General features: G+C 38.4%; 1 protein-coding gene across 1 annotated transcript; it reads right to left on the bottom strand.

The window, feature by feature from the left end:
- Positions 1–3,417: 3,417 nt before the first annotated feature.
- On the bottom strand, positions 3,418–8,701 carry LOC117532204 (GTPase IMAP family member 9-like). The gene is made up of 2 exons (XM_034195509.1): positions 8,569–8,701; positions 3,418–4,582 (listed from the first exon to the last, which is right to left on the bottom strand). The coding sequence occupies exons 1-2, from the start codon at positions 8,591–8,593 to the stop codon at positions 3,612–3,614; spliced, it is 996 nt and encodes a 331-aa protein (XP_034051400.1). The 5' UTR covers positions 8,594–8,701; the 3' UTR covers positions 3,418–3,611.
- Positions 8,702–20,006: the final 11,305 nt, after the last annotated feature.

The following is a 20,006-nucleotide window of genomic DNA, read 5'->3' as shown; positions in this document are numbered from 1 at the left end:
GGGAGTGAAAGTCCTGTTTGCTACATATTTCTCCAGAAACACACAACAAAATAACCATAATATTCAGGAAGAAGCATTACATAAATTATTAATCATGATTCAAGTTATACTAGGCCTATCAACAGAATAAAACAAAACAAAAACAAAAAACTGGTATATAGTTTGAAGTCCGCACTTTCAACACACATGCAAATGAAGACTCAGACTGTGGTGGATTGGATGGTACAGCCGCTTAATTTGGTCATGAGACTTTGATGCATCTATGTGACAGACGACTCCAGAGAGTTAATAACTCTGCTCTTCTTCCGGTGGCGCTGCACGGCTGGCGACCCGGGCTCATGCTGGTTTGGATGCCTTTTTTTATGCCTTTTTAACTTATTTTATGTCTTTTAACATGTTTCTGTTTTATTAGCACGCGAGTGTGCGGGATGTCAGGAACGCTTGAAGAAGCACTATCATGAATTTTGCATACAAACTTTTGTTGTCCGTCGTTTTTTTGGCTGGGGGTGGCGGTATGCCAAACAATGCTCCACGGCGAAGTCATGGATCCGTTACCGCTGCGGTATTCCAAAGACGCATTGCTGGCCCTCCGTCCCCGGGAAATAACAGCACCAGCGGATTTCCTTGATGTTGTGAAAGTACAACCGATAACTGGCAGACAGCGAAAGAGAGGCAGACGAGGGGGAATACGTCAGCGTCTCCGGCGGAGAGGAACCAGACCTCCATTACCTGGCATATTGTTTGGCAACGTAAGATCATTAAAAAAGAAGATCGAGGAGCTCCGTATAGACGCCAAAGTTTGCTGGGAATACCGGGAAGCTGGTATGTTGGTCTTTTCTGAGACCTGGCTTCATCAAGATATTCCTGACTCTCTTGTTGAACTTGAGGGATTCTCTCTTATCCGAGGGGACAGATCCGAGTTGTCAGGAAAGAGCAGAGGGGGCGGGGTTTGCCTGTTTGTGAATGACAGCTGGTGCAGGCACTATACCGTGAGGGAGACTACGTGTACATCGGATGTAGAATTATTGTGTCTGTCACTGAGGCCTTTCTATCTCCCGAGGGAGTTTGGGAATATAATCATTTGTGTTGTTTATGTTCCACCTAGTGGGAATGCAGTAAGAGCAGCAAGCCTTATAGCTGAATGCATTCATAAACAGTTGCAACGTACACCGGCGGCCCCAGTGTTTGTCTTGGGTGATTTTAATCATTGTAAATTAGAATTATCTCTTCCTGGTTTTCAACAATATGTAAAATGCGAAACGCGTGGAAACAAAGTGTTGGATAAATGCTATGGCAGTGTGAAAAATGCTTACACTGCCAAATCAAAGCCTCCACTTTCAAATTCGGATCATAATATTGTCCAGTTGATCCCGCATAATAAGACTGCTCTTAAAAGAAGTAAGCCACAAACAAAGACAGTGATTTTATGGGACAAAGACAATATGGAGAAACTTAAAGGATCTTTTCTCTGCACTAATTGGGAAATATTTCATGAAATGGAAATAAATGAAGCCACTGAAGTAATAACAGATTACATTAAATTTTGTGTAGACAGTGTTATGAGTAAGAAAGAAGTTACAGTGTACCCAAATAATAAGCCATATATAACTAAACAGGTGAAAGAGTGTATTAACAGGAAAAAAATAGCATTTAAGAACAAAGATAGAATGAGTGTGAAAGTGGTACAAAGAGAACTTAATACATTGCTGAAAAAGGCCAGGATATTACACAGGGAAACTATTGAGAAGAACGTTAGCGAATCAGACATTAAAAGGCTGTGGGATAACATCAAGATAATAACAAACACAAATCCAGCTAAAAAGACACTTGCAACAAATGATGATCAAGGAAAAGCAAATGAGTTAAATGATTTTTTTCTGAGGTTTGAAACACAAGATTTTTCTGATGATTGTAAGAATATTCTGGAAAATCTTCCTGTTGATCAAAATACTAGGATTGTAATCGACTCATGGAGAGTTCAATCAATCTTTAAGAAGGTGTCTACAAAAAAATCCACCGGCCCAGACGGCATCTCTGCAATGCTTATAAAAGCATGTGCAGAAGAACTGGCCCTTGCTTGGTGTCCTGTCTTCCAGCAGTCCGTAGACCTTCATACTGTACCAACCCTCTGGAAAAGATCCATTATTGTTCCAATCGCCAAAAAAATCGTGCTCACTTGGAAATAATGACTATAGGCCAATAGCTTTAACATCTGTTGTAAGCAAGTGCTTTGAAAAGATTATGCTATTTTTCCTTAAGACGGTTGTTAACCCTGTACTTGATCCATTCCAATTTGCTTATAGGCAGAGTAGAGGCACTGACGATGCCATTAACAGCTTAACCCACTTTTCACTTAAGCACTTGGAAGATCCTACTGTTTATGCACGGATTTTATTGGTTGATTTCAGCTCAGCCTTTAATACATTACAGCCATACCTGTTGTTGTCCAAGTTAAAGGAAATGAATGTTAACCCACTTTTAATCAGATGGTATCATTCCTTTTTAACTAATAGATTACAACAAGTTAGAGTTAATCAAGCTCTTTCGGTACTCAAATCATCAAATACAGGTGTACCACAAGGCTGTGTCAGTTCTCCTGTTCTCTTCACTCTTTATACTAATAACTGTACAAATAACTACTGCAATAACTTTGTTTTTAAATTTTCTGATGATACAGCTATTTTGAGCCTACTGCACAAAGATTCAAGTCCAACAAAGTACTTCCTTGAAGTGAAACACTTTGTGCAGTGGTGTGATGACAACCACTTGGTTTTAAATGTCAATAAAACCAAGGAAATGATTCTGGATCCAAGGACTGTTGGGGACCATACTCCTGTGGTCATACATGGTATTCCCATTGACCAGGTCAACTCATACAAGTACTTGGGGCTGCACATAGACAATACCTTCAGCTGGACTGCACATATGGACAGTTTGTGCTCCTGATTCCATCAAAGACTTTATTTCCTTCGTAGACTTCGTTTGTATGGAGTCAATCAGAAAATTATGTTGTTGTTTTACCAGGCAGTGTTAGAGAGCCTAGTTAGGTATGGCATGACTGCCTGGTACGGCAATCTTTCTGTACAATTTAAAACGAAACTTAACAGACAAATTGATGATGCAATGAAGATAATCGGAAAGAAACAATATCAGTCCCTCAGTTCACTCTATGAAGAGTCTGTTTTGAAAGCAGTTCAGAGGATACTGATGGATTCAGTTCATGTTCTTCACGCAGAGTACACTCTCCTTCCTTCTGGGAGAAGGTACAGAGTTCCTCGGAGTAGACTGAATAGATTTAAAAATTCATTCGTCCCCATGTCTATTAAATTGTTAAACAATAATGTTTACAATTGGAATTATGCAATATTTATGGTGTTTCTCCTGACTCCTGTCATGTTAATTTGTTATGGATGTGGTTGTGTTTTTATCTGTATCGTTTGTTTTCTCTTTTCTTGTAAGGCACCTAGCATGAGTCCAAGACAAATTTCCCTGAGGGGACAATAAAGTGTATCGTATCGTATCGTATCGTAACTGCGATAGTATTTCTGCATATTATCTCAAGACTTTACATAAAACCAGCTGAAGATGACTTTAAACCACAACAGTTCAATTTATGGTATGTAGTTCTTATGGCGTTTCTGTGACATTTTAACTGCAAATGTACCGATGGCAGCTCCAGCAGCTGCTCCAGCTACTATTCCGACTGCCACACCAACTGGGCCTGCAACAAGTCCCACCACACCCCCGACAGCGGCACCGCAAGCTGTTGATATAGCGATTGCTGAACCAGTGACAAAATCATTTGACCTTTCAGCTTTTATTCTGGCATCGCACTTGTATTTTTGCTGCACCTCCAGTTTTTTTAAGTGATATTCCACAGGTTTGTATTTGGCTCTCAGGTCATCAAGCTCTTTCTGCAGCTTGTCTTCTGTCTCTTTCAACTCCTGGTCTTTCTTTCTTTGGATGGCTGCCTCTGCTTCCATGAACATTTCGTTGTTGTAGTGACGACCACCATTAGCCATGATCATCTTGTGAATCTTATCCAAGAGCTGGCTGATTTGTTTTGGGTCTTTGATTTCATTGTTGAAGACATGATATCGGCCATAGCAATCCCGAATGAACTCTTTCAAATTGTGACTGTCGTCAATAAAACTCTCAATCGTTTGCTTCTTCAACTGGTCTCCATGTGTGAACAGCACCATTGAGTATTTGGCTGCTTGAGGACCAAATGTTTCTTGAATCTTTTTAACTGTGTCTTTCTCTTCCTGGGTGAACCTGTGAAGGTGGAGAACCACCAGGAAGGCGTGAGGACCAGGAGCAGACAGAGAGATGCACATCTTGATCCTCTTCATTGCTGCTTCTTGTGTTAAATTTGTGTCAAACAGCCCTGGAGTATCGACAACAGCAACATTCTCACCATCGACAGTCCCTCTGCTTTTCTGGCACTCACTTGTCAAAGAAGATGGAGACAGTTCAGACTCAAAAGCTTCTCGCCCCAAGATGGTGTTTCCAGCGGCACTCTTTCCCACTCCTGTCTTCCCAATCAGAACAATCCTTATTTCTTTTTCAGCACTTCCATAGCCTATCAGACAGAAATATGTTGGTGGTTATATAGAGCAGAGTTTTGACAGAAAGGCATCCTATGTCACATTGTATCAGCTGAAGAAACACATACATCATTATTACATAAAGCATTCGACAGGTAGAAAAAGTCATGACAGACTTAATGTTAATTTTACAAGGGCGAAAAAAAAAAACGGCCTCATGTTTGCATGGTGATCAAATATTTTTATGCTATCCAACAAGTTTGGAAAGACCCTGGTTGAAAAGTCATAAAGGTCAACTAATAATGTCACTTCAGAAAAGTGTAAATGAAATTTGAGTTTTCAACTTAAACCTGTGATGATGATGATGACGATGATGATGATACTTAATAAAACTTTATTTACATAGCACTTTCTCAGCAGTGTTGCAAAGCGCTGAACAAGACTTCAAACTAAGTTAAATACAACTAGTGTGTTGCCCATGGGGATCCATGGGCTCTAGATTGGGTAGTGTTTATAAAATAGGTAGATGACTTTTTTCAAGAGTGGTATTAAATTAAGCAAAGTTTTGAAAAAGAGTTGGAATGGTGTGTGAGTTCAGAATGTTTTTTAGAACGTTAGACCTTAGACCTCAACATTTTTTAGAAGAACTCAACCCTTTTATTTCCTGTTAATTACTGAATTTTTAATGTTAATTTACTGTCTTAATGTGTTTAGAAATTGTTTAGGTTGTTGTTATCATATACACATTATTATTGTTATTATTATTATTATTATTATTACTCTCAGAAGCTAAATAATGTGGGGCCTGATTAGTACTGGGATGGGAGACCTCTTCGGGGCTGTATGTGTTTCTCCAGGTAAAAACTGGAGTTACGTCAGGAAGGACTTCTGGTGTAAAACTTGTACCAAATACCAATGCGGATCTGGTTGTATCTGCTGTGGCGACCCCGAACAAATGGGACCAGTCGAATGGACAACAACATCACTATTATTATTACTTCTATTTTGTCATTTGAATGTTAAATGGACCACAATGGTAATAAATCTTTTCACTTTCTTGTGTCATCCATGTATTTTTAATGTATTTACAATTATATTATGTACTTACTTTGAACGTACTAAATAAAAGCACGCATGCACTCACGCTTTTATTAGAAAGATGATTTACTGCCCCCTGGTGGAATGGCATGTGAGTCCAGAATGTAGTAAGCAACATTAGGATAATATCCATAGCTTCTCCAAAAATATTAGACCGATCAAAATTCCGTTTTTGCAGTGTTCATCCTTGACCTAAAATGCATAAGCATACCAAACAGTAAATGTCAGTTGTCCTCCGTTTCTCCATGATCAAAGTTACATGCACACATGCACGTACACACAACTTTTTGTCTTTTCCACATTCTGTTACAAGCAGGTTTGTCTGATTTTAGACACACATGGTAGCGGAAGACATCAAACGCAATAAGCTTCTCACTTATGGTACCAGCAACAAAACTAAACTAACTAACTAACTTGCTAAACTGACTAAACCAGTTGAACTACAAAAACACAAGTTGCCCAGTTGGCAACTTATATAACTTATGTTCCTGAGTTGAATAAATGCTTTTCTTGAAGTTGAATTTACTTTTGTTTTAAAGGCAGCAATTGAAATTAAGCTTTAAGTAGAATCACCCTGATAATTTTGCAGTGTACAATGTTTGAACTGATCCAAACAAAAGTTAAAGAAATGGATTTTTCATAGTTTTCCTTGTTTTGCAACAACTGTCTGCCAAAGTTAAGTGGGTGTGACTTACTTCAGTAAGTCTGCTATAGTTGAGGAATGAATTACTGTTTTGAAATTAAACTTAGTGGACTGGATGGTTGTGGATGTGAGCAAAAAGTGATACATAAACTGACCTGATTGTGCGCTACAACAACCACAAATTTGTGGCACTGTTTTTCTTTTTTTCCTTTCCGAATATTCCGGGTGCGTAGATAAGCAGGAGTGGTATCAAAGCAGTTAAGTGTGGTTTTATCTAGATCAATGCTACTCCTGCCTATTCACACACACACGCACGCACACTGGGAGAGTTCCTGCACACTTGTTTGATTTGTCACACTTGTCCTGCAGCCTCATTCTTGGAAACTCAGACTGATCCTTTTTCTCTGAAATACCTTTATTTGCTAGAAACAAACTGAAAATAAAGATTTAGTGAAAATAAATAATCACATTTGTGGAAATAAATAAATTATTGTTCAGTTGTTGCAAACCAGCCATAGTGAAAATTAAAATGTCTTTGTAAACTGAACATTAGCCATAAAAATATTTTACTTAAACAGTTCTTTGAAACAGATCTACAGGTTCAGGTACAGGAGGTGGGCGGGTCGATCCTAATATCAATAATATCGATACCAACGCTGGTATTGATATTGAACAATCCTCATGTAAAAAGATCGATATTCAAGCTTTTTTTCTCTCCTACATGCAGATTCATCAAAGTCTACTCTCTGCCTGTCCAGGTCACATTTAGCAACTTAGAAATGTCCATGTATCCATCCTCTGACTTGTCGAAAGAAAACTGGCAAAAAAAACATTATTTACAGCTATTATACCAAAGCGTTCCATTACTTATACATCCATCATCTTAACTTTTATATTTGTAATTAATTTCTATCAAGTTGTAGAGATTTGCTTTCAGTTTGAGTTTAAGGAAGATCATTTTAAAAATGTTTGTTATTTGTATTTTAAACAGCATAAACAAATTAAAATGTGTGAAATACCAAGTGTTCCAATACTATTGGAGGACATTTTATACATACATACATACACATACAGGTGGTGTTCATATAATTAGAATATCATGAAAAAGTTGATTTATTTCAGTAATTCTTTTCAAAAACTGAAACTTATATAATGTATACATTCATTCCACACAGACTGATATATTTCAAGTGTTTATTTCTTTTAATGTTGATGATTATAACTGACAAGTAATGAAAACCCAAAATTCAGTATCTCAGAAAATTAGAATACTGTGAAAAGGTTCAATGCAAAGGCCTTTAACTGGTCTCTCAGTCTAGTTCTGTAGGCTACACAATCATGGGAAAGACTGCTGACTTGATGTCTTGCCTGGGCTAAAGACAAAAAGGACTGGACTACTGTTGAGTGGTCCAAAGTTATGTTCTCTGATGAAAGTAAATTTGGAATTTCCTTTGGAAATCAAGGTCCCAGAGTCTGAAGGAAGAGAAGAGAGGCACAGAATCCATGTTGCTTGAGGTCCAGTGTAAAGTTTCCACAGTCAGTGATGGTTTGGGGTGCCATGTCATCTGCTGGTGTTGGTCCACTGTGTTTTCTGAGGTCAAAGGTCAATGCAGCCATCCACCCGGAAGCTGTAGAGCACTTCATGCTTCCTGCTGCTGACCAGCTTTATGGAGATGCAGATTTCATTTTCCAACAGGACTTGGCACCTGCACACAGTGCCAAAGCTACCAGTACCTAGTTTAAGGACCATGGTATCTCTGTTCGTAATTGGCCAGCAAACTCGCCTGAACCTAACCCCATAGAAAATCGATGGGGTATTGTGAAGAGAAAGATGCGACCCAACAATGCAGAAGAGCTGAAGGCCACTATCAGAGCAACCTGGGTTCTCACACCACCTGAGCAGTGCCACAGATGATCGACTCCATGCCACGCCGCATTGCTGCAGTAATTCAGGCAAAACGAGCCCCAACTACCTATTGACTGTTGCACATGCTCATACCTTTCATGTTCATACTTTTCAGTTGGCCAACAGTTGGCCTTTTTTTTTTGTGTTGGTCTTAAGTAATATTCTAATTTTCTGAGATACTGAATGTAGGATTTTCATTAGTTGTCAGTTATAATTAAAAGAAAATTACAAAGAAATAAACATTTGAAATATATCAGTCTGTGTGTAATGAATGAATATAATATACAAGTTTCACTTTTTGAATGGAATTACTGAAATAAATCAAGTTTTTCATGATATTGAATATTGATAAATGAATTCTTAAAAAGTCTTACCTTGATAGTACGTTTCTCCACTCATGATGAAAAGCTGTTCAGTCTCAGTGTTGCTGGCTGTCGTGGTGTGCAGCTTCTAATACCTGAAGCTTTGATTTGGGCCGTCCTCATGGGCGTTCCCTCTGCTTTCTGCAAGACTGGAAACACAAGGAAGTTCAGTGCTGACGGAACAGGTGCACTGTGGGAAAACAACTCATGTTCATCAAAAACAGACAAGCACACCGGTGACACTTTTTGCTGAAACTGAAAACCAGAATCACCATCAGTGTTGTACAGAATTTTCTTGCTCTTAAAGAAAATTCAAACCTTTCAGCAATAGTTTTTGCAGTGTGCACGCTGATTACATTTCGGGATCTACATTTGACAGAAAAGTCAGCAAATTTACAGCATGGAGTGGAAAAAGAGGAAATTGTACAACTTACCTTTGAATTGGAGGTGATGATTGTAGAAAGAAAAGCTTGTTGAGGGTCAGAATAGTTCATAATAAAGAATAATCCAGCGACGGAGAACTTTAAAACTGTCATGCACGTCATTGCATGACACGGAGTTACAGAGCTGCAGAAGCGTAAATCAGGCTTTAAATTAATTAAATAAATAATCAGAAATTTTCATGTAAATTTGAGAGCTTAACTATTTTATATTTATTTTGATAGTACATGTGCCTGGATGTGTTGTTACGATGGTGTTATAGGGCCACACTGAATTTTTTTTTTTAGACTTCGAGAATAAAGTCATAATATTACGAGAATAAAGTCATAATATTGAGAATAAAGTCGTAATTTTAAGACTTTGAGAATAAAGTTGTAATTTTATGAGAAAAAAGCCATAATATTATGAGAATAAATTCGTAATATTACGAGAATAAAGTTGTAAATTTACGAGAATAAAGTCATAATATTACGAGAATAAAGTCATAATATATTATGACTTTTTTTCTCGTAATATTATGACTTTATTCTCAAAGTCCAAAAAAAAAAAGAAAAGAAAAAGAAATTCAGTGTGGCCCTAGAACTCCGTCGTAGTTGCTATATGTGGTTAAATGATAAAAAAAAAAATGTTGAAAACATAAAAAAGTTCATTCAGTAGTTCAGCACAGTTGGCACCAAAATGGCGCCATGTTCTCTGTTGACACTACTCTCTCAATTAAGGGACTCCACATCTTAGACAGGAGGCCAGTCTCTCGCAGGACCACATATAGACAATACATATATAGACAAACACAGCACACAAAGTCTTCTTGCACAGTCCCTTAGTTTTTGAGAACTGTCTGCTCCACACAGATTTACCATAGAGTGCTGTACTGTTTGTATTTCCACATAATTGATGGAAATAAAGACCAAGTCATATTCAGTGTCTTGGAAATGTTGATGTATCCATCCCCTGACTTGTCTGGTAGAAGGCTGGATGTAAAAGTGATGGATTGTATGTGCTATACTAAAGGGGGCACTTACTTATTCACACCATGATTTTGGCCTTTACATTTTTATTTATTTTAATTCATTATGTAGAGATTACATTTCACTGTGAATTTAAAGGGCAGAATTTAAGAAATTTTAACATAACATAATTTTTGTTTTGATTTTTGATTTACTAAAACAATGTAAAAGATATAAAAGCTGAAGGGGGCAATAACTTTTTCACAGCACTGTATGTGCAATATCCAGTGTCCTTTATTTATTTATTGTATGTGTATTGTGTTGTGTATATTTTGCTAAAGAGATAGTTATCAATAGTTTTTTCAAACCTATTCATCACTATCATACACCTTGAAATTTTATTCTGTGATGTTATTCTGTGTTTTTATCTATTTGTACAGTGTATCAATATTTTGTTCTGCGACAGCATCTGTGATGTTTGGTTAATTGGAAACTTTACAATTATCCAGGTCTCCCTTTCAAAATAGATCTTGATCTCAATGAGACAAACCTGTTTAAATAAAGGTTAAATAAAAAACAAACAAACAAACTTTTTTACTTAATGACAAAAAGTAACCATGCATGACCATGCAATAATTAAATACTGAAATAATTATTTATGTATTTTACTCCAATTTTAATTAACTATGACACATTTAAGCAATTATTTAATGATGTATTTATGTATTTAAGTTTGGCACTTTTACTCCTCCAATTTAAATTAATTAATGACACATTTGATTAATTAATGACACATTTAAGTAATTATTCTCAATTTAAAATAATTAATGACACATTAATTAATGACACTTTTAAGTAATTATTTAATGATGTATTTATGTAATTAATGACACAATTAATTAATTGACACATTTAAGTAATTATTTAGTGACGTATTTATTTATTTAATTTTGGCACTCTTATTCCTCCATGTAAGTCTTAAGTCTAAGTTTAGGTCTAAGACTAGTTAGCCAGCTTGGTAACTTTGAGATAGGTGGATGTGTTTGGGCTTCATTCCTGCTGACCAGGTCGCACCAGTCTTGCCTACATTCTACCCCTTTACCCATTTATGTTTTGGCCTGGTTTTAAATGTAATTAATACTATTATTTTCAATATACTTGTGTTATATTTCAACTGCTTATGTCTAAGGTCTGACTACATTCAGCACAAACTATGATTTTATTTTTTTTAACATTTTAACATTCTAGAAAGTTCTCAAAGTTTCCTGAAATTTCTAGATAATTCTGGAAACTTCTAGAAAATTCTGGACAGTTCTAGCAGTTAAAGAATATTCTAGAAGACTACTCAGTAGTAGTGAAGGCGAATCGAGAATATTCTTGAAAACAGACAAATTTCAAAATATCATTGTCCTGATCACAGAAGCAAAGTTTCTGTGGAATAACAGCTATTTTCTATTTATTTAAGGCATAACAGGTTAGGAAAACACACTGTGTACCCAGGAACAAAACAAAAATAAAAATTTGGTACATAGTGTAATAAGAAATTATATTGTTTTTATAAAGTCTTTTCAAGCCAGCCAAAGTACCAGATAATTTAATACTATCAGAACAGTTATTCCAGATTTTAACACCTTTGACGGAGATGCAGTACACTTCTTATAATCTTAACTGTCTTAACTATTACAACACTCACACACACTGCACATTAATTTATTGCTGTCACTATATATATACACTAGGGGTGTCGAAAAAATCGATTCACGTCCGAATTGCAATTCTTATTTATTATGATTCTGAATCGATCCAAAATTTCCAAGAATTGATTTTTAAAAAGCGTTTTTTTTAAACATTTTCTTGCTTACTCGCTGCGTGTACTGTTTGTCAGGCAATGGCTTCCATACTACAGCATCCCTGTGAGGGGAGGGGGAGGGGGTGTGGGTGTTCCGGCGTGCTTCAAACACTCGTGAGCTGTGGAGTTCAGTGGCTGTAGCTTAGCATGGTGGACGAAGAGCTAATTCAGCCAGCTGAAGGAAAATGTTTGGGCACATTTTGGATTTTATTATTTGCTGCGTAAGAAGGAGCTTGACATGACTTATGCAGTGTGCAAAATCTGCAAAATGAAAGTCATGTACTTCAGAAACACTTCAAATCTGCAAGCCCACATGCTACGTCATCACCCAGAACCAGTGGTGTCAAAAGTACACACATTTGTTACTTAAGTAGAAGTATAGATACTGCAGTTTAAAAACACTCTGGTAAAAGTTGAAGTATCAACTTGACCTCTTTACTCAAGTAAAAGTGAAAAAGTATGTGCTCCAAAACCTACTTAAAGTATAAAAGTATAAAGTAACCTTAAAAAAAAAAAAAAAAAAAAAAAAAAAATAGGTAGATGCCACTATATGAATTGAAAGCTTAATTTAAAAACTGATTCATTCTACATGTGGCCCAAGACCCAAAACCCAAAATTACTCCCCAACACCACCTGCACAAAAATGTTTCAATTCTAGAAGCTCTGAAATGCAATCTGGGACTATTCCAGACAATAAACTGCAGTGAGTGCAGCTTCCATTTAGTGAGAAAAAAAAAACAACTTTCCTTATTCAGATTCATTCCAGTAGTATTCTGCTCTTACAAGGATGCAGCAGTTTTCTAGTTTGGCAGAAAGTTCTGGAGGAAATCACTGAAGAAATTAACACATTGACAATATGGTTTGACCGAAACAAACTGTCATTAAACTTAAATAAGACAGGGATGAAATGGAGGTGTAAGAGTCACTAGGTGTTCACAGGAAACATTTATTTATTTCTGTATGTATGTATGTTCATTGTTAGTTGCTTTATATTTTATTTTCTGTTGTGTTTCTATTCAGGTTCTTTTTGTCTCTTTCTCTGAAATTGTATATAATAATTATCATTAGATTATTAATATATAAACAAAAATAAATTTAAGAAATATTACAATTTGAAAACAAATGCACCCGAACGTGAAGACAGCTGGAACTGCTTCATGCTAACTTTTAACATTGAAAATGCCATAGACATGCTAATGTGTTAGCGTCGCTCCCGTTTTTAAGTTATAAAATACATCTATCAACTGTTTCAGAAGACCATAACAGGTTGGTTTGACATAGAAAAGGTAAATAATACTCACAGAAGTATGCTCTTTAGGGTTTTAGCGGGGGAAAATTAAGCAAAGGAAGAAAGAATAAACAAAACAATAGGTCGAAGCATTGCTTCAATCTGCGAACCACTGCTTCGATTGGTTCAAAATTCATTCCTTTATCTTCATTGATCCATGTTTCTGATATAGCAATTATGTTAAATATTTTTTTTTAATTGACTTAAATATTCTTTAATGTTGTTAAGGTTTGCATACAGACTTCTGCTGTTGAAATGGATTATTGATAATTTGTTATCCGTTTTAATGATCCGATTAAACTGTTCATCTGTATAATAGCAACAACTGTCATTAATATTTGAGAAGAAATTATTGTCCGGGTCTATATCGTGCTCCAAGTCCAGTACATTGTGGTCTGTGTATTTAAATGTTCTCAGTTCTAGTTTTCCATGATCAGCAATCCTGTGAGTTATATCCTTCTTGTCTCCAGATGTAGATGAATAGGTTCCTCTGGTCTGTGTCATGGTGTTGTGATGTGTTTGTGTCCTCATACCTTATTGGTCGTATTTGTCCAGTTCCTCGATGTTCCTGATTACCATAACCTTCGCTTGTTCTGGTGTTCCGTTCAGTTTGATGAATGTTTTGCAGTTGGATGTCCATGTCTGTTGAATTTTTCCCTGCTTTTTTAAGAGAAGAGCTGGCGATGTCTGCGTTTCTTTTGGTCAGATGTTCATTGATGAATACGTTTGTTCCTTTGAGTTTCCGTCCCTGTTTTAATAATGCCATTTTATGTTTTCTGTTGACAAACCTCATTATAACAGCTCGCTTGTCTCCATCCTGTCTCCTGGGCAGGGGGTGGCACGCTTCAATGTTATTACAGTCCATTTGAATACCTTTAGATTGCAGGAAGTCAGCCACCTGTTGTTCCACTGAGCTGGCCTCCTGCTCGCTGGCCTCCCCTCTGCTGTCTTCTGACACCGCCCGTGTGTAGGATCGAGGTTTAATATGAATTCCTGTAATAATAACGTCATTCATCCTTGTGTACTGTTCCAGCTCCTCAACACGGTTCTCCAGGTGCACCAGACGCCGGTCTTTCTCTGCATTCTGGATCCGGAGAGCCTTCACTTCTTCCACCAGCTCCATAATGGATTTCTGCTGCATTTTAACAACAGAGATGTCCTCAGACAAAAAGTCCATCGTCTCCCTCCTCCGCCGTCAGTGCCTTCTTCGGACCCATGGTCAGATAAATCCGCGCTGGCACCTCGGTAAAGCCACGCTGGTGGAACTGCGCTGGCACCTCAGGCTTCCGGTGGATGTGTGCTGGCACCTCGGGCTTCCGGTGGATGTGCGCTGAGGCGTCAGCGCACATCCACCGGCGCTGAAGCCAAGAGTAACGAGGCTGTTTGTTTTAAAAATGTAAGGAATAGAAAGTACAGATACTTGTGTGAAAATGTAATAAGTAGAAGTCAGAAGTAGGCAGAAAAATAAGTAATGGAGTAAAGTATAGATACCTAAAAAGTGTACTTAAGTACAGTAATGAAGTATTTTGTACTTCGTTACTTGACACCTCTGCCCGGAACTAAAAGAGGGGAGCAGCGGTCTCTGCCGACTACTGACCAGTGCTTCGCTAAAGTGCCAGCTAACTCCGAACAAGCAAAGCAGATAAGTAAATTTACATCTAGAATCACTTGATTAACCTTGAAAAGCTGCATTTTCTTAAACATAAACATTTTTAAGTAATATAACATATAATAATATAATATTTCTCAGAGCTCCTTGAATCGAAAATCGATTCTGAATCGAATCGTCACCCCAAGAATCGGAATCGAATTGAATCGTGAGTTGTTGAACGATTCACATTCCTAATATACACTCACATACATTCTGGTAACTGTTTAGTCAAAATAATAGTAAGTAAGTCCCTTTGGCTGCTCCCTTGTTTGCACTCGGGGTCACCACAGCAAATCCAAGGTGAATCTGCATGTTGAATTGGCACAAGTTTTACGCCGGATGCCCTTCCTGATGCAACTCCATATTACATGGAGAAATGTGGCAGGGGTTGGATTTGAACCAGAAACCTTCTGCACTGAAACCAAGCACATTAACCACTTGGCCACCACCCCTACTGTTTAGTCAAAATAATATTTCTATTTTTAATATTTCTGTTGTCACTGTAACCTCTTCTGGTAATAAGGATGGTTTCTGTTTTCACTGATGTTCTGTTTAGTGATTGCTGTTGCTGTTGTTGTTGGAAACACACACTCAGTCAGTCATTCACACAATACACAGGCATGGGGTTTGACCCAGAAACCTTCCGTACTGTAACCGTGCACACTAACCGAGGCCATGAACCCTGCCATTACTGGAAACAGAATTTTTGAAAAGGTTTCTCACCATCACTGCCATTGTCATTTTTGTGTGTTCTCATATTTAATCATGAGATGTGAAAAAAAAAATAAGTCAGCAACTCTCGACTGAGATATGTAAAAAGTTGCTCATGTTCTTAATGGAATGAGCAGCTGTGACTCATAGTGGAGCCACATCAGACAAGAAGGTTGAATAAACAAGCTGAGGAAAGTACTTGAAAACTAGTTTGACCAGATCTTTCCTCCTCCCACAATGAATTGAAAGCTCTGCATGCTAGTGGGATTTCTTGAGACTTGACTTGGGACTTGGAGAATGATGACTTGAGAATGACTTGACAGTGACTTCGTCCCACCGCTGCCTGTCCTTGATGACCACATTCTTGCAGATAATTGGAACTCAGCAAGCTCTGAAAAAGTTTGCTGCAGCATCACCCCTTCACTAGCACCTCCCTACCTAGCTGACCTAATTAAACCTTACGTACCGGCCCGGTCTTTGCGTTCTCAGGGTGCAGTACTACTTTGTGTCCCTAGGGTGAATAAGAAGTCTGCGGGTCATAGAGCTTTAACTTATCGTGCCCCTGTTCTGTGGAATGATCTCCACGCATCAATAAAACAGTCAGATTCTGTGCAGACTTTCAAGTCCAGACTTAAGATGCACTTATTTTCGCTTTTGTGTGGCTAGCATACTGGCATAGTATAGCTCTGTACTTTTTACTCTTTTAATTCATTTTATTAGGAAATGGAGCATGCCGCGGCCTCAACTTTATCTAAATTCTGGGTCTTTTAGTGAAGCTTAGGGTTAGTGGCTGGCAATCACCTATCCTGTTTTTCTTGTTGTTTAATGCTGGCAAATTCTATTGTATTTCTTGTCTTTCTGATGCCTGATTCTGTTTTTTCCCTGTTTAAGGTGCGGCTCCATCCAGAGATGGGTGTGATATTTGTGCTGGAGACCCTCATGTCCTGTGCATTTCTTGTATATTCATTTTGTGAATTGTTTTGTAATTTATGTCTGTAGCATGGGCCAAGCAGATGGTCACCCCTTTGAGTCTGGTCTGCCTGAGGTTTCTTCCTCAGAGGGAGTTTTTCCTTACCACTACTGCTCTGGGAGTTAGTAAGGTTAGACCTTACTCGTGTGAAGCGCCTTGAGGCAACTCTGTTGTGATTTGGTGCTATATAAATGAAAATAAATTGAAATTAAATTGAAACTGAAATTCATAGTTTACAGACTGGATGACATTCCTCTCAGGCTTAATGCTTAAAGCGTGACAAGAAAAACTGGTTGTGACCCATAAACATGTCAACACATCAAAGACAAAGTGGTTTCGTCACAGTCTCGTGTCACGGTCTCGTGACATTTCACTGAGGTGAAAACCTGTCTCAGGATGATTCTGCCTTTTTTTCTGTCCTGAGCACTTCATTTTAAACATCTCACAACTTTTATTCAGGAAAAACTGGTCAGTTTGCAAATAGTTATGTTAGAAGGATAGTGTGTGTGTGTGTATGTGTGTGTGTGTGTGTGGGGGGGGGGGGGGGGGGGGGGGGGATGTAGGCCAAGCAAGGAAGAGACACACGCACAAGAAATAAGAAATATGAAACACAGGCTTTAGTCTGTGAGAACAAGCACAGGAAAGGTTATGGCCTTGATTTATTTTAAAAAAATGTTTCACTGTCATGAAGTTGTGATTGTAGAAACAACAAACAAGTTACTCTCGACACATTCTCTCCAATCACAGCCACTGATCCTTGTAATTCATTCCGACTTGTCATGTGTCTTGGTGGCTTCCCTCACTTGTCTACTTTGTGCACACTCCAGCATGTGATTTCACTGATGAACTCATCCCATCTGCTCAAAGTGATGTTAACCAGTGAAATCACCTGCTGGAGTCAGTAGCTGCAAAGAAAGCCTGCACCCTCTGTAAAAACATTATGGTGATTTTATTCTTTATTAGGGACATTTTCTTTTTCTTATGCGAGCTTGTCTTTCTATTGTGACCTGAGTAAAACCACTGTAGTACAGCAGATAAGAGAATATTTAGAGTGGAATCCTGCAAATGGTGATAAAAGCATCGAATTCAGTAGAAATAGTCCTCAGACAATCCTCTTTTGAAAAACCTGATTGGCCACTTGAATTTTCAGTTGGCGTTCAGGTAGAGGTCAATTGAAAAATTACACAGGAGTCAAAATTAAAAGATACTCCAATCATATTGAAACCTTTGGCACATTACCTGCCTGATCATAAAGATTCCAAAAAGGTATGGTTTGGATCGTCTGTAACTGAATTCTATGGAGTTATGGGATAAAAACAGCAAGAATGGTGACAAAGTGTCGGTTTGTACAGGGGTCAAAAGTTAAAGTTGCTCCAATTTTGGTAAAAAGTGATGCAAATTACTAGTTAACACGGTTCTAAAAAGGAAAAGTTTGGACCATGTATCATCCTTACTTATCACATTACGGGGTAACATACGAGGTCTATTAGAAAAGTATCCGACCTTATTATTTTTTTCAAAAACCATATGGATTTGAATCACGTGTGATTACATCAGACATGCTTGAACCCTCGTGGGTATGCGAGAGTTTTTTCACGCCTGTCGGTTACGTCATTCGCCTGTGGGCAGTCTTTGAGTGAGGAGTCGTCCACCCGCTCGTCGATTTTTTTCATTGTTTAGGAATGGCTCACAGACTGCTGCTTTGTTTGATCAAAATTTTTTCAAAACTGTAAGGCACAACTGAGTGGACACCATTCAATAAATTCAGCTGGTTTTCGGTAAAAATTTTAACGGCTGATGAGAGATTTTGGTCTGGTAGTGTCGCTTTAAGGACGGTCCACGGCGCCTGACGGCGATCTGTGCTTCGAGGCAGCAGCGTCTCGCCGTTTCAAGTTGAAAACTTCCACATTTCAGGCTCTGTTGACGCAGTAAGTCGTCAGAGAACAGAGAACTTTCAGAAGAAGTCGGCATGAGGAGTTTATTCGGACATTCCATTGTTAACGGTCATTTTGTAATGAAAGAACGTGCGGGCAGAGTCGCATGTCGGGCTGGACCCGACCGCGGGGGGTCGCGGCAGGAAAAACACCTCCGTTGGAAATCTTAACGGGCAAGTTGGAACATGCCCAAGCTGTTAAACAATTTCTCAGTTACTCACTTGTTGAAAGCCATTAAAAGCCGCCTGAATTCTACAAATGGTTTTCAACACGGAGGTGTTTTTCCTGTCGCGGCGCACACAGATTTGCCGAGTCGTCACGGAAACGACTCGGCGAATTTGCGCGTACGTCTTTCATTAAAAAAATGTCCTTAAACAGTGGAATGTCCGCATAAATTCCTCATGCCGGCCTCTTCTGAATCTTCTCTGTTCTCTCACGATGTCCTGGGTGAATTAAGCCTTAAATTAGGATGTTTTCAGCTCGAAACAGGCCAACGACAGCGCCTGGAAGCGCTGCAGGACGTCCCGCTCCGTGGGAAGTCCTTACACCGACAGAAACACCCCATAATCTCTCATCAGCCGTTAAACTTTTCACAGAAAACCAGCTTAATTTCTCGAATAGTGTCCACTCGGATATTCCTCACAGGTCCAGAAAAATTTTTGATAAAGCAACGCGCGCCGTCTCGAGCAGCGTGTGAAACAAAGGAATTCAGCCGAGAGGGCGGGACCACATCTCACTCAAGGCCTGCCCACAGGGAAATGACATCACCGACACGCGTGAAAAAACTCACGCATGCGCACGAGGGTTCAAGCATGATTGGTGTAATCGCATGTCATTCAAATCCATATAGTTAAAAAAAAAATAAAAGGGTCGGTTTATTATCTAAGAGACCTCGTATGTCACATGTCATAGCATCCAATAGATGTAGACCTTGTTTGACATTTACTTTGGAGACCAAGCATTCAACACTGTCAGCACTATTCCATTTATTAATCCTATTAGCTCAACCAATAATTTGCATCACTTTTTACCAAAATTGGAGCAACTTTAACTTTTGACCCCTGTACAAAATGAAACTGAGCTTTGTCACCATTCTTGCTGTTTTTATCCGGTAACTCCATAGAATTCAGTCACAGATAGTCCAAACTATACCTTTTTGGAATCTTTATGATCAGGCAAATAATGTGGAATATTTTTCAATATGATTGGAGCATCTTTTAATTTTGACCTCTGTGTAATTCTTCAATTGACCCCTACCTGACCACCGATTGAAAAGCCAAGTAGCCAATCGTTTTTTCAAAGAGGAGTGCCTAAGGCATATTTCTGCCGAATTTGATGCTTTTATCACCATTTGCATGATTGTATCAGTTACCTGCTGCACTCGTGCGTGCTAAAAAGTGCTGTTAAACGAGTATTGAGACGGGATGTGAAAACATGTTTTTCGATTTTTCTGATGATTCATGTAACTGAGACAAGGCCAAGTTTGTTTGTCTTATTGGGCAATCAGGAGACGAGGTCAAGTTGTTTTTCTCACTGAGGCAGGGGTGACATGCAGCTCAATCAGGATGAGGGGGTTGTGTGATATTTCCTTTTTAGGTCATGATCAGCGCTGGGATACAAGAAGAAACAAGACTGCACTGTGCACAGGACGAGAAGTGG

This window comes from Thalassophryne amazonica, chromosome 19, assembly GCF_902500255.1.
Source record: "Thalassophryne amazonica chromosome 19, fThaAma1.1, whole genome shotgun sequence".
Taxonomy (NCBI): domain Eukaryota; kingdom Metazoa; phylum Chordata; class Actinopteri; order Batrachoidiformes; family Batrachoididae; genus Thalassophryne; species Thalassophryne amazonica.
This window is presented reverse-complemented; position numbering and strand designations above follow the sequence as displayed.